Below are 12,952 nucleotides of genomic sequence, written 5' to 3'. Positions count from 1 at the left end.
GGGTGGCAATCCTAAGTCCTGTAGATGGGGTGCCTGGTCCTCTTGTAGAAAGGGTAAAGGCAGGGGGTCCTTTGCCTGAAGCTTCAGATCTATGGGCCCAGGACCTCAGGGATTTCCTCCTTAACTACCTGCACAGTAGCCTCCTACTCCTAGTTCTTATCCAACTATGAGAATCTGTTCCTTCCCAGCCAGACTCTTGGCTTTCCTATTTTTTCATGAAGTAGGCCTAGATCCTAAGCATATCTCTTACTCTGGAATGTCTACATCGAATTGGTCAAGGGTTCATTCTAAGGAAGGAGTGGCATCCTATCTGATTTGTGGAGTTAAGGATGGAAGGTCATGTCATGCTCTCTGCTGCTCCCAATTTCGGTATATCAGTGAGGCCTCCTGTCCTTATCACTATTGGTCTTTCCGGAAGCAACTTTATGTTTTCAGATGGTAAGGCTATACTGATTTCTGAGACTCTTGCTCTATTCATTTCCCTCTCTCTTGCTATAGTTTTTATCCCTCTTATAGCTTCCTTTTAATCACAAAGGAAAATCTCTATCACCTGCTAACTACTTTAGGGTATAAGTTTTCATGCATTTTCTCTACCCTAAGTTCCTAACTACTTAGTTTAGGCCTATTTCATTTTTAAAATCCTGATGCATTCTCAATTATGGTTTGAATCCAGTCCCTCTACAGTTATATCAAACTATTCCTTGATTAATGGACCATTCCTGGAAAGGGCAACAGCAATTCTCTTCTAGGAACCATTAGAATGATGCAAAAAGAGAATAGAAAGACTTTTTCTCCCTGCCTCTTTCTAAAAGCTAAATATACCCATATTATCCTTGGCCTATTCAATTCCTTCTAATACTTGAGAGAGAGGCCCTCCTTCTTCAATCTCCTCCAAGCCCTCCAGAATCTGGGTAACTTTTGATCCCTTGCTTTGAAACCACAGGATTCTTCCTTCCTTACCCATAGCTCCACCCAGAAAGGAGAGAGGCCTAACAATGGAGCCCCATCCTCGGCTCTTAGTAACATAGCAACAGCCTAGCATTGAATTTATGCTTTCTGTCCCTGCATCTCCAAAATGCCTGCAGTCATGCCTAGAAGAGAGCTAGTTTCAAGTGCTTGAGTGCTGTGGTTAAGCAGAAACCAGGATGCTTCTTCCAGGAACCACTGAAGCTCGTTTGGGTCAAGTTCATGGTGGTGGTGGTGGGGGAGTTCTGGGGGTAAGAGTCAGTCAAGCATGCAGATAGGCCAGAAGTCCAAGAGATCAATGAGAGAAAACAGGAACTTCCTGGCTTAAACTGGAAATTGACACTGAGCTCCCAAAAGTACTAACATCTGGATCAACTTTTGTGAGGTATCTTTTCTCTCCAAGTGGTCCCCCAATTTCAGGAATTCCAGGGAGTCCTACTTCCACTGAGAAGCCAGTCACTCACTGAGATTCCTTCCTAAACTAGGATCAAGTCCTTCCTGTTTCATTCTCTACCCTCTGCAAAGGTAGCTCTAACCTGATCATTTCAATTAATGTTGTCTGTCTCTTGGCTGGAATAGGAGTTGAAAGGCTTCCAGTTCTCACAAGCATCTGAGTCCTTAAAAAGTATAGCTGTGCTCCCTGTCCTAAGGCCCTAAGGGAGTGGGGGTGGTGGACTGTTCAAGAAACTATATATTTCCAAAGGACACAGAAAGGGTTTTACGAAGAAAGGGAAGGTTCTAGGTTAATAATCATAGAAAAATGCTGGGTAGCCACTGAAGAGAGCTGCAACTTGAAACTAGGTTAAGTACACAAATGAAACTTGAGACAAGGCATGCAAAGAAGACACAGGCCTATGGACTGTCTAGTGCACACACAAACACGAACACACACAGTTCTTTTTATCTTCAATGATCTGGATGTCCACAACCACACCCTAGCATGCACACTCTTGTGACAGTTAGCTTAGATAGCCCATACCTCTTTCTCTCCTTCTTATTCCTGAAGTAGGAATGGGGATTAGGGTAATCTTTAGCTTGCACCTCCCTCTAGGTTTATATATACATATATATGTATATATATAAATTTATATACATATATATATGTATATATATAATTTTTTTTTTTTTTTTTTTTTGCTATGCCTGTGGCATGTAGAAGTTCCCAGGCCAGGGAATCAAACCTGTGTCACAGTAGTGACCCAGGCCACAGCAGTAATGATGCTGGATCCTTAACCTGTTAGGCCACCAGGAAACTCCTAAGTTCTTCTATTTTTAAAGGACAGATTGCATCTTTGCAGATCCCTAAATATTCCCAGTGTCTTGGGCTAAGCCAAGATCTGGCTCCTTTTCATTCATCTAGAGTCCCAAACCTTAGAATGACCTTTTTAGTGCTAAGCAAGAAAAAAAGACCCCAACTAGATAGATTACCCTTTCCCTCAAAACCAAGTTCAGGTATCCAGCTAGAATCAATGTCTTTGCCAGCTCTGAGAAAGGGAGAGGAGAGAAGAGGGAAGGGTCTTGATCGACAGTCCCTCAGAGTTCCCCTAGAAATGGCAGACTAAGCTTCCCCATAGGAAGTCAGCAGGACCCAGGTTCTCTATCTAGGCTTACTACACATGAATGACCAGTCTAGGCCTCCTCTGCCTGCAGGCAGCCAGATGCCCCAGGGGAATTCCCAACACTGCAAGTTAAAAACACATGCAACTCTTCTAAAGCTGGGCTGTGTTACTAGGGAGGGATAAGTTGTGCTCTACATAGTGAAAATGGGACCCAGATGTTACATAAAAATAAATAATAAACATTTAAATAAGTAAATAAAGGGGTAAGGAGAGGGAGAGGGAGAGAGACCTTGAGGTTCTTAAAGAGTAGTACCCTCTCTAACTGGTTCAGGGCTTTGGTCTGCTCCCCACTACTTAGCTCCAGTTTGTTGAGGAGACATGGAGAAATCTGTGAAAGACAGGCAAACGAACGATTTAAACAGAGTGAAATAAACTCAGACACACGCCAACAGGGCACAGGGCAGGAATGGGGATGGATGTCAGGGGAAAGGGGAAGGTCAGGTGCATGCACCAAAACAGCCAAGGGTCATCTCCAAGGGCAGAACCTCTTTGGGTTGCAAGCAGAATCCTCATCAGAGGCCTGTGAAGTCCAGGGCTTCAGTTCAAGATAGAAAGAGGCGATTCTTCTGACCACCACTCTTCTCCTAGCAAGCAGTTTGAGACCCTCTGATCTGAAGTCAGACTTGATTTATCTCATCAACAGAGGCTAGCCCAAAGCAGGAGCCGTCTAATCCAGCATTAGGGTGGGATTTGAGGTGTAGCCTCTCTAGGCCTCCTACCTGCTGACAAAGCTGGGCCCTGAAGGGATGGCACGACTTTTGCCTTTATTAAGACACATTTTTTTAGCCCAGCCTGATGGGCCTCACCCAGTTTCCATGAAGGACTGGCTCACCAGCTTACTGGTAGATTAACAAAGATAGGCTGGACAGGAAAGGTTGGGGAAGGAGAGGTGCCTAGGAAAAAATAAATTTCTTGCTAAAGGACTGATAGCTATTTCTAGATTCCAAGCAGACATGTCTGGTAAAAGCATGTTTTTGCTAAGCAAGGGTATCCAGGAAAATCCCCATAGCATGGAATTTGGGAAATCAAAGTTTGGATGAGGGACAGCAGGTCATACCTTCTTCATGTTGGTCCCCACATAGTTCTTGGGTTCTTCTTTAAACTGAGGTAACCTGTAAGATAGAAAATCCCATGGACTGTTATTAGGGAAAAAAACAAAGCTTCCCCTTCATGCCAGCCACAGTGCAAAAATGCTCTGGGCCAAAGCATGTTGTCTCTTAGGAGAATCTAGGAAGAGAAGGCAGCTAACTTCACCCTTTTCAGAGCTTCGTCAAAAAGCCACAGGAATTGAGGGACGTGTGACACAGACACTTTTTGTAGGCAGTCATCATGGAAAAGTGAGTAAGTACCCTTGGAGCGTGTAGGCTCTTTTTATTTTATTTATTTATTTATTTTTTTTTTTGTCTTTTTGCTGTTTCTTGGGCCGCTCCCGCGGCATATGGAGGTTCCCAGGCTAGGGGTCGAATCGGAGCCACAGCAACGCGGGATCCGAGCCGTGTCTGCAACCTACACCACAGCTCACGGCAACGCCGGATCGTTAACCCACTGAGCAAGGGCAGGGACTGAACCCACAACCTCATGGTTCCTAGTCGGATTCGTTAACCACTGCGCCACGACAGGAACTTTCTTTTTTTTCTTTTTTTAATCTTTAAACTGACTCCTTCCTGCTTGGATTCACTTGGCAAGTACTGCTAAAAGCCATGAGATGGGGAAAGGGCAGTCTATAAAAACCCCACGAGATTGGACATAGGGTGAGAAGTAAAAGGCATATTAAAGTTTTGATAAACCAGTAAATTTGAATCTGGGAAGTAAGCAACAATTTGTAGCAGGGGCCAGGGATGGATCTAGTCTGTAGATAATAAAGATTACTATCTTCAGATCTGAGAGCAAAAATAAATCCCAGGGGAAGGTGTAGGGGTGTGTGTGTATGTGTTGTCTTTTTAGGGCTGCACCTGAGGCACATGGAAGTTCTCAGACTGTAGCTGCCAGCCTACGCCACAGCCACAGCAACTCAGGATCTGACCCATGTCTGTGACCTACACCACAGCTCACAGCAACGCCAGATCCTTACCTCACTGAGCAAGGTCAGGGATCAAACCCATGTCCTCATGGATACTAGTTGGTTCTTTACTGCTGAGCCACAATGAGAACTCCGTGTATGTGTTTTAATAGACTATATTTTAGAGCAATCTTAGGTTCACAGTACATGATTTCCCTTATAACCCCTGCCCCCACACATGCATTACCTCTCCCATTACCAATATTCCCTAAAGGAGGCTGTAAAGCCTTCACCTCAGCTCTTCTCAAAGTTAGTCTATTAAAAGGAGATGTAGATGGAGTTCCTGTCGTGGCACAGTGGTTAACGAATCCGACTAGGAACCATGAGGTTGTGGGTTTGATCCCTGGCCTTGCTCAGTGGGTTAAGGATCCCGTGTTGCTGTGGCTCTGGCGTAGGACGGCGGCTACAGCTCTGATTAGACCCTTAGCCTGGGAACCTCCATATGCCACGGGAGCGGCCCAGGAAAAGGCAAAAAGGCAAAAAAAAAAAAAAACAAAAAACAAAAAAAAACAAAAACAAAAACCAAAAAACAAACATAAAAGGAGATGTAGAAAACAGGGTGATAGGCATAGTATGAAAAGGTCCCCTAGGCTTAAGTGGAGGGCCTTGATGAGGGGTAACCAACAGTTTTGGTTTTCCGAGATGCGGGACTCAGGACTAAAATTGGGACAGTCGGGCAAACCAGGATTGTTGGTCACCCTAGCCTTGGTCCTTCCTCATAGAAATTGGGCTGAGCTCTGGGAGCTCAGCAACCTGTTCCAGGCTCCCTTGAGTTTGGCTTCCTCTCTGGGTTCCCTTCCCAGCTGCTACCTGCACAGAAACAGACACAAGTTTGGGAAGCAGAAGGTCTGTCAGTCTAGATCAAATAACTCTTTGCTTCCCTCCACCCCCCGAGGCCAAGCCAGCTTCCTCCTCCTTCTCCCTTCCTTGGTAACCCCAGGCCCAGAGAACTACCCGCATCCATAATCTCAGTGGCCTCAGAGGTGGCTGTGGGGTTAGCCAGGTCCCTGAAGTGGCTGTGTGGAAGCAGGCAGACTCAAGAGGCCTGGGCAGCCGGGCTGAAGCAAACAGCAGCAGGTTTACCTTGTGAAGAGCAGCTGCACCATGTCTACGAGAGTGTGCTCTGCGGATTTTCTCAATAACTCTGCACAGGCAAAAACAAATAACACAGGTGTCATTACTTGCTGTGCTTTATCAGGAGGCTTCTCAGAGCAGACTCCCCTCCAAACCTTGTTTACTAAGGATTATGTCAAACTTATTAAAACCAGCTCCAGCTCAGCCTGGCAGCCATAACTTCATTGGCCCGCTAGATGACACTACTGAGTCAGGAAAAAAGGGCACAAAGATGTGTTCTCAGGGGCTGGTGTCAATTCCAGAAACCCCAAGGGAGGGAGATCTGGTGCTGGGCTGAGTCAATCTGGGATCTATCCCAATTCCTACCCTGGCACAAAGAACTAAGGTCTCTATTCTAGCTACATAACAAACTGTCAAGTACAGAGACTTCCAGACCCCTAAATGGCTCCACAAGGTAGGTGATGGAGAAGTCATAAGCCTCCTCTCTCTTTCGGCATTCAGAGACAGCATCCTGTATTCATACAAATACTGGCCCCAAGGAATGGTAAAGGGCCCAATATTCAAGCACCTACCACTGAGCCTCATTTCAAAGCAGATCCGGAAGCAAGACTGCATAATCTCACAGACAGATTCATTGGTTAGGTGGGCACCCACTGGGGTCAGCAACAGAGTCCGCAGCACCTACCAGGAAGAAAGAGGAGATACTGTGATAAACAAGGCAGGCTGGGTGAAGAAGGGTGTACAGGAGGGGAGAGAAGCCACCTCCTGTTTCTCTAGTCTCCTACGAAGCACTCAAGGGTAAAAGAAAGGTTAGCAAGAATGCTGACTTCCACTCGGCTTTGGGGGAGGGGGAACTCCCAGGAGCTTGTCTTGAGAACTGTCTTTCCACTGCATGACCCCAACAGAGTTCAGCACTCATTCCAGCCCCAGGCTACAAGCCCAACAGATGGATGGCACAGATACAGGCTGCCAGAGGTACCTGGGTATTAAGGGTTTCAGTATTTGATATCAGTTCATATAAACTTTTAATTATTTTCCTTAGAAAAAGCTTTTACTTTCAGTACCTGGAGCTGCTTGTTTGGAAACAAAGTAGCTCTCTAAGCCCCAGTGGAGTCAAAACACAGTTTCATGCTGCCTGCAGAGGCTTGCATAAGGACAGCTTGCGGCACCAGCTCCTGGCCATTAGTCTAATTGTTCTTCCCTTCCATTTACCTGAAGGATTTTCATCAGGACAACCTCATCGCTGGCAGGATCTGTGCCCACAAAACGGGCATGGGTGACAGCATCTGCCATGTTCTCCATGCCCTCTGCTGTGCCCTCATGGCTGGGATCTGCTCCAGAGAAAAAGAAAAGACTAAATGACGTGTAGAAGAGAGACAGAAAAGGCAAGACATCCTGTCTAAGGAATATTTTGAGAGACTGGCTTTATCCTCTCCAATTCCCTAACCTATGGCTCACTGAGCTACCTGTGAATTTGTGTCCATAACCAGCTTTAACAAGCCTCTAGGCACACAAACTCCACAGAGTGAAAGCGGTTCTCAAAGATGTATCAGAATCACTTTTTGAGGGCTTGTTAAAAATAAAAATTGCTGGGTTCAACTCCCAGAATTTTCGATTTAGTAGACCTAGAGTGAGGCCTGAGAATCTGCATTTCTAACAAGATTCCAGGCAAAGTTAACGCTGTTGGTCAGGGGACCACACTTTGGGAATCATTGGTGTAAAGTTGCTCACTTCATAGAGGAAGGGCCTGGAGATATGAGGTGTTTGAAGGGCTGAGTAGGACCAGAGCTTTCAAGGCCAAAGCTGCAGCCCTTCTCTTTCCATGTGTTCTTTTTCAACACAACTCTCTGATTGCTTTTGGAATGTTGTGTTCAGATGCAACTGAGGTAAATGAGTAGGGGGAAGAAATGGACAGTTACTGCTGCCAATACTCATGCCTGGGTGCCCCATTACAGTAAATCAAGAGAACTCTTCCTGCTTTGGTTTCTTTATTTAAAACAATGTGACATGCACAAGAATCCTGTTATAAGTTTAACTAAAGATTAAAGAGAGATAAGGGACAAACTAAACAAGACTGGAGCCTGGCTAACTGGGGAGTAGGATAGAGGGAGACTTTTTTTTTGGCTTCGCCCAGGGCATGCAAAAGTTCCTGGGACAGGGATTGAAGCTGTGCCACAGCAGCGACCAGAGCCACTGCAGTGTCAATGCTGGATCCTTAACCTACTGCACCACAAGGGAACTCCAGGGAGACTTTCAACTATGAATAAGAAGAGAGAAGCTAGCTCTGACAACCAACACCATGCCAGAAGCTAACTCAAATGCTGCCAACGGTGAAAACTCTCCTCCCATTCGTGAGTTAAATATCCACAAGGACTAGCCAAAATGATATCTACAAGGGTCCTGAAGAACTGCCTGCATTGTTCTTGAAAGGGGAGCATAAGTAGGGAAAAAAAAAGATAGGGACAGGACAAAGCTTTGTGAGTGACAGAGAAAGATGCTCCAGAGGTGGCATGGTGTAAGGTAGGAGTGCTTCCTAGTTTTAAGTGTGGGAATTGGAAGAAATTCTTACCATTTTCTCTTTCCTGGTACCTGAAATTAATGGAGTTCCTGAGCTTGAAACTCAGGGCATGGCTGAGAAACCAGAATATTACTCTTGCAACAATGAGCCAGAAAACTTTCAACAATTATGAGTGGTTTTCATTTGTTTTCTTCTTTCTCTTCCATCCTGGTTAGTCTTTGTTGTTGTTGTTGTTGTTTTAAGGGTCGCACTTGCAGTATGTGGAAGTTCCCAGGCTAGGGGTTGAATCGAATCAGAGCTGTAGATGCTGGCCTATGCTACAGCCACAGCAATGCCAGATCCGAGCCGCATGTGTGACCTACACCACAGCTCACAGCAACGTCGAATCCTTAACCCACCGAGTGAGGCCAGGGATCAAACCCATATCCTCATGGATACTAGTCAGGTTGGTAACCTGTTGAGCCACAATGGGAACTCCCATCCTGGTTAGTCTTTGACATCTAGTCAAAGAATCTCTTTGTCCTATTACCACATGCCTCTGTTCAGTATCATGAATGGCTACTTTAGAGGTCACGCAGAATAAGCCAATTTCATGATGATAATAGTATAGGAGGTGACCCAGCTCCTCCTATCACCCCAACTCTCCAAGTGTCTCCTAATCAACACAGAAAATCCTATATTCTCAAGGCCCCAGCCTGAGTTCTCCCTCATAATCCTGCCTGACAGGGCCCTTATTCAGGCCTCTAGGGTCCACAGAAGGACCTTTCCTTGCTTGGGAGACCCAGGACCTTCTCAGTGCTGTGTGGTGTTTCAGAGCTCCTAGTGAATGGCAGTCTTGCTCCTACCTCACAAACTCCTGGGGGATCCATTTCTCCCATTTTTTCAGTAATCCCGAGTTAAAATAGTTTAAGCTCTACTGATCTTTTTCTAACTCTCATCCTGTGAGCTTGAATGAAGTGGCAAAGTTAATTTTCCAAAAAGACTGGTACAAACGACAGGTCCTTAAAATCACAGGCAGGGCCTCACAAGTAAGGTAGTCAGTGGCACAAATCCTGGTCTGGCAGCTGTGTAGGGTCACACAAAAGGCTGGTTGTTGGAATAGGATCTAAAATAATCCTAGAAGCCTTGGGTCACAAAACCAAGGGGTGGAGGGCTGTTCCTTCTAGAAGGGCAGCCTAAACAAAAGATTGGTTCACTAAACAGAGCTTTGCTAGGACCCCTTCTTTAGACTGTCCTCCTTTTCTGGCCACCCTGGAGAAGACTGCAGAGAAATCTGCTAATCTCACCTCCTTTGCCTCTGGCTCTCATACACTCCTTCCTGTTTCTTTTCTCATGCCCACTGCGATCACCACCTCCAGCATTCTTTTTTCCCCACCACCGGAAACTCCAATGACCAGCTGGCCTGAGGTCTCCAATAACCAGCTTGTCTGCCAAGCCCATGAAGGGGAGGAAGTAATACTGATGAAAGAGCAGAGGGAAAAGGCACAGAGGGCAGCTACTGGAGGCTGTGAAGAGAGATGACCTGCAGGTGGTGCTCAGGGTAAGGCTTTACGTAGCTGGCCCTGCTTTTTGCTTAGGAAAAGTATGAAGCTAGGACTAGGGTGCCTGGAGAGGCCAATGCATCTATTCAGAACATAGCTGGCACCCAAGATACCCGCTGAGGATCCTGAATGCTTCAGTTAAGCAAATCCGACTTTCCAGAAAAGATAAAGGGTTTTCTTGCCTTAACTGACGGCTGTTTTCCTTTCTAGTTACCTACTGCCTGAGCTGCCTCTTTTCTTGTCTCCTTACTTAGAAACAAGGACAGCTGCCTGTTTTCTATGTTGCTCACCCTTGCACATGGGCAGGCAATAGGAGAAAAAGAATTCAGGAGCCTGAATGACAAGACCAACTAAAAAAGGAATCCCCAAAAGACACCATAAACAAATTCAGATACACACTAGAACAGGAGAAAATATTTGTACTACTACAGTAGACAATGGGTTAATATCCTCACTGTACAAAGAACTCCTACAAATTGATAAGGAAAAAAACCCCTCCTCAATAATATAGTAGGCAAAGGAGAAAAAATTCAAATGTTCAAACTCAAGAAAATAAAAACAACAAAAGACCAGTTTTCACACACCAAATTTGCAGAAATAAAGGATGTCAATAATATTCAGTGTAGGTGACAGGCTGGGGAATTGGAAACTCTCAAGCTTTACTGTTGAAAGTGCAAATGATTTACTCTTTTGGAAAAGCAAACTAGCAGTACATATAAAAACATAATTATAACATGGACTTTAATCCAGAAATTTCAAGTACAGGAATCTGTCACACAAAAGGAAAATTAATAAAGACACATGAACAAGGATGCTTACCTCAGCATTACTTCTAATGGCTCAAAATAAACAACCTAAGGGTTCCCACTGTAGCTCAACAGGTTACCAACCTTACTAGTATCCATGAGGATGTGGGTTTGATCCCTGGCCTCGCCCAGTGGGCTAAGGATCCAGCATTGCTGTTGGCTGTGGTGTAGGTCACAAATGTGGCTCAGATCCAGCATTGCTGAGGCTGTGGCATAGGCTGGCAGCTGCAGCTCCGATTTGACCCTAGCCTAGAACTCCCATATGCTGCACGTGAGGCTCTAGAAAGCATAAAAACAAAAACACCTAAATATTAAATATTACTCAATAAGAGTGACTGAATGAATTGTGTTATATATATGCTATGGAAATGATACAACTACCAAAAAGAAAAAAAAAATCTTACCAGAGGTTGAGGTGAGGGGGAAGTGGTGTATTATTGCTTAATAGTTAGAATTTCTTTTATTTTTTATTTTGGCCACACCTGCTGCATATGGAAGTTCCCAGGCCAGGGACTGATCCTGTACCACAGCTGTGACCTGTGCCACAGCTGTCACAATGCCAGATCCTTAACCCACTGAACCACAAGGGAACTTTCTAGAATTTCTTTTTTGGTGTGATGAAAAAGTTTGAGAAATATATGGTAGTGATGGCTGCACAATCTTGTAAATGTGATTAATCCTGCTGAATCATACACTTTTTTTTTTTTTTTAGGGCTGTACCTATGACATATGTGAGTTCCCAGACTAGGGGTCCAATCGGAGCTGGAGCTGCCAGTCTACACCACAGCCATAGCAACTCGGGATCTGAGCCATGTCTTCAACCTACACCACAGCTCATGGCAATTCTGGATCCTTAACTCACTGAGCAAGGCCCCCTCCTCATGGATACTAGTTGGGTTGGGTTTGTAACCTGCTGAGCCACAATGCGAACTCCCTGAAGTATACACTTAAAATGATTAAAATGGCAAATTTTATATTACATATATTTTATCACAATAAAAAAAGAACATACAAAGTTCCAGTTATAAGGTTTAAAAGTTCTGGGGATGTGGTGTACAGCATGGTGACTTTAGTTAATAATACTGATTTTTGTGTTTGAAAGGTGCTAAGAGGGTAGATCTTAAAAATTCTCATAACAAAAAATTTGTAACTTTATGTGAAGTGATGGATTTAACTAAACTTATGATAATCATTTTGCAAGAATATATATATATAAATCATTATGGACACAAACTAATACAATGTTATATGTCAATTATATCTCAATAAAACTGGAGGAAAAGAAATCATATGGATAATTATATCATGTATATCTTTCTAAGTTAATACTATTACCTGAAGAAAATACATAGCACATAATCTTATTTTTCTTCCTTTTTTCTTATTTTTTTATTTTTTATTTTTTTTGGCCATGGCCAGGGCATGTGGATGTTTCTGGGCCAGGGATCAAACCTGTGCCACAGGAGTGACCCAAGCTGCTGCAGTAACGCTAGATCTTTAACCTGCTGCATCACAAGAGAACTCCTCTTTCTTTTTAAAAAAAGGCAGAACTTTATATATATTTATATACACATAGAGAAAGGTATAGAAAGATTCAAACTTGCCTGTTAACATTATTTGCCTAAAAAAGGAGGAGGAACACTGAGGAAGATAGAGACCATTAACTTTTCTTTTAGACAACTCTTCATTGTTTATCATTTTTTTTTCAGGGCTGCACCAGAGGTATATGGAAGTTCCCAGGCTAGTGGTCTAATAGGAGCCGCCAGCTGCCGGCCTACACCACAGCCACAGCAACTTGGGATCAAGCCGCGTCTGTGACCTACACCACAGCTCACGGCAATGCTGGATCCTTAACCCTTTGAGTGAGGCCAGGGATAGAACCTGCATCCTCATGGATATGAGTCGGTTTCTTAACCCACCGAGCCACAATGGGAACTCCTATTATTTATCTTCTGTTTATCTTCTTCTTCTTCTTCTTTTTTTTTTTTTTTTTTGTCTTTTTCCCTTTTCTGGAGCCAGTCTCGCGGCATATGGAGATTCCCAGGCTAGGGGTCTAATTGGAGCCGTAGCCACCAGCCTACACCAGAGCCACAGCAACGTGGGATCTGAGCTGCGTCTGCGACCTACACCATAGCTCACAGCAATGCTGGATCCTTAACCCACTGAGCAAGGCCAGGGATGGAACCCTCAACCTCATGGTTCCTAGCCAGATTCGTTAACCACTGCGCCACGACAGGAACTCCTGTTTATCTTCTTAAGATGAGCATGCATTATAGAATAGAAAGCCCAAAAATAAACCCATATTTCTATGGTCAATTAATCTATGACAAAGGAGGCAAGAATATACAATGGAGAAAAGACAGTCTCTT

At 44.3% G+C, this 12,952-nt stretch overlaps 1 protein-coding gene across 1 annotated transcript in view; it reads right to left on the bottom strand.

Moving 5' to 3' along the window:
- Nucleotides 1-12,952, bottom strand: part of GBF1 (golgi brefeldin A resistant guanine nucleotide exchange factor 1) — a 133,987-nt gene that overhangs the window by 20,459 nt on the left and 100,576 nt on the right. Inside the window, 4 exon segments of the mRNA XM_003483549.4 lie at nucleotides 3,643-3,697; nucleotides 5,728-5,788; nucleotides 6,291-6,399; nucleotides 6,931-7,049. Of these exon segments, the coding sequence (XP_003483597.2) occupies nucleotides 3,643-3,697; nucleotides 5,728-5,788; nucleotides 6,291-6,399; nucleotides 6,931-7,049 (344 nt within the window).

Source organism: Sus scrofa, chromosome 14 (assembly GCF_000003025.6).
Source record: "Sus scrofa isolate TJ Tabasco breed Duroc chromosome 14, Sscrofa11.1, whole genome shotgun sequence".
Classification (NCBI taxonomy): Eukaryota; Metazoa; Chordata; class Mammalia; order Artiodactyla; family Suidae; genus Sus; species Sus scrofa.
The sequence above is the reverse complement of the archived record's forward strand: the minus strand, read 5'-3'. Positions and strand labels throughout refer to the sequence as shown.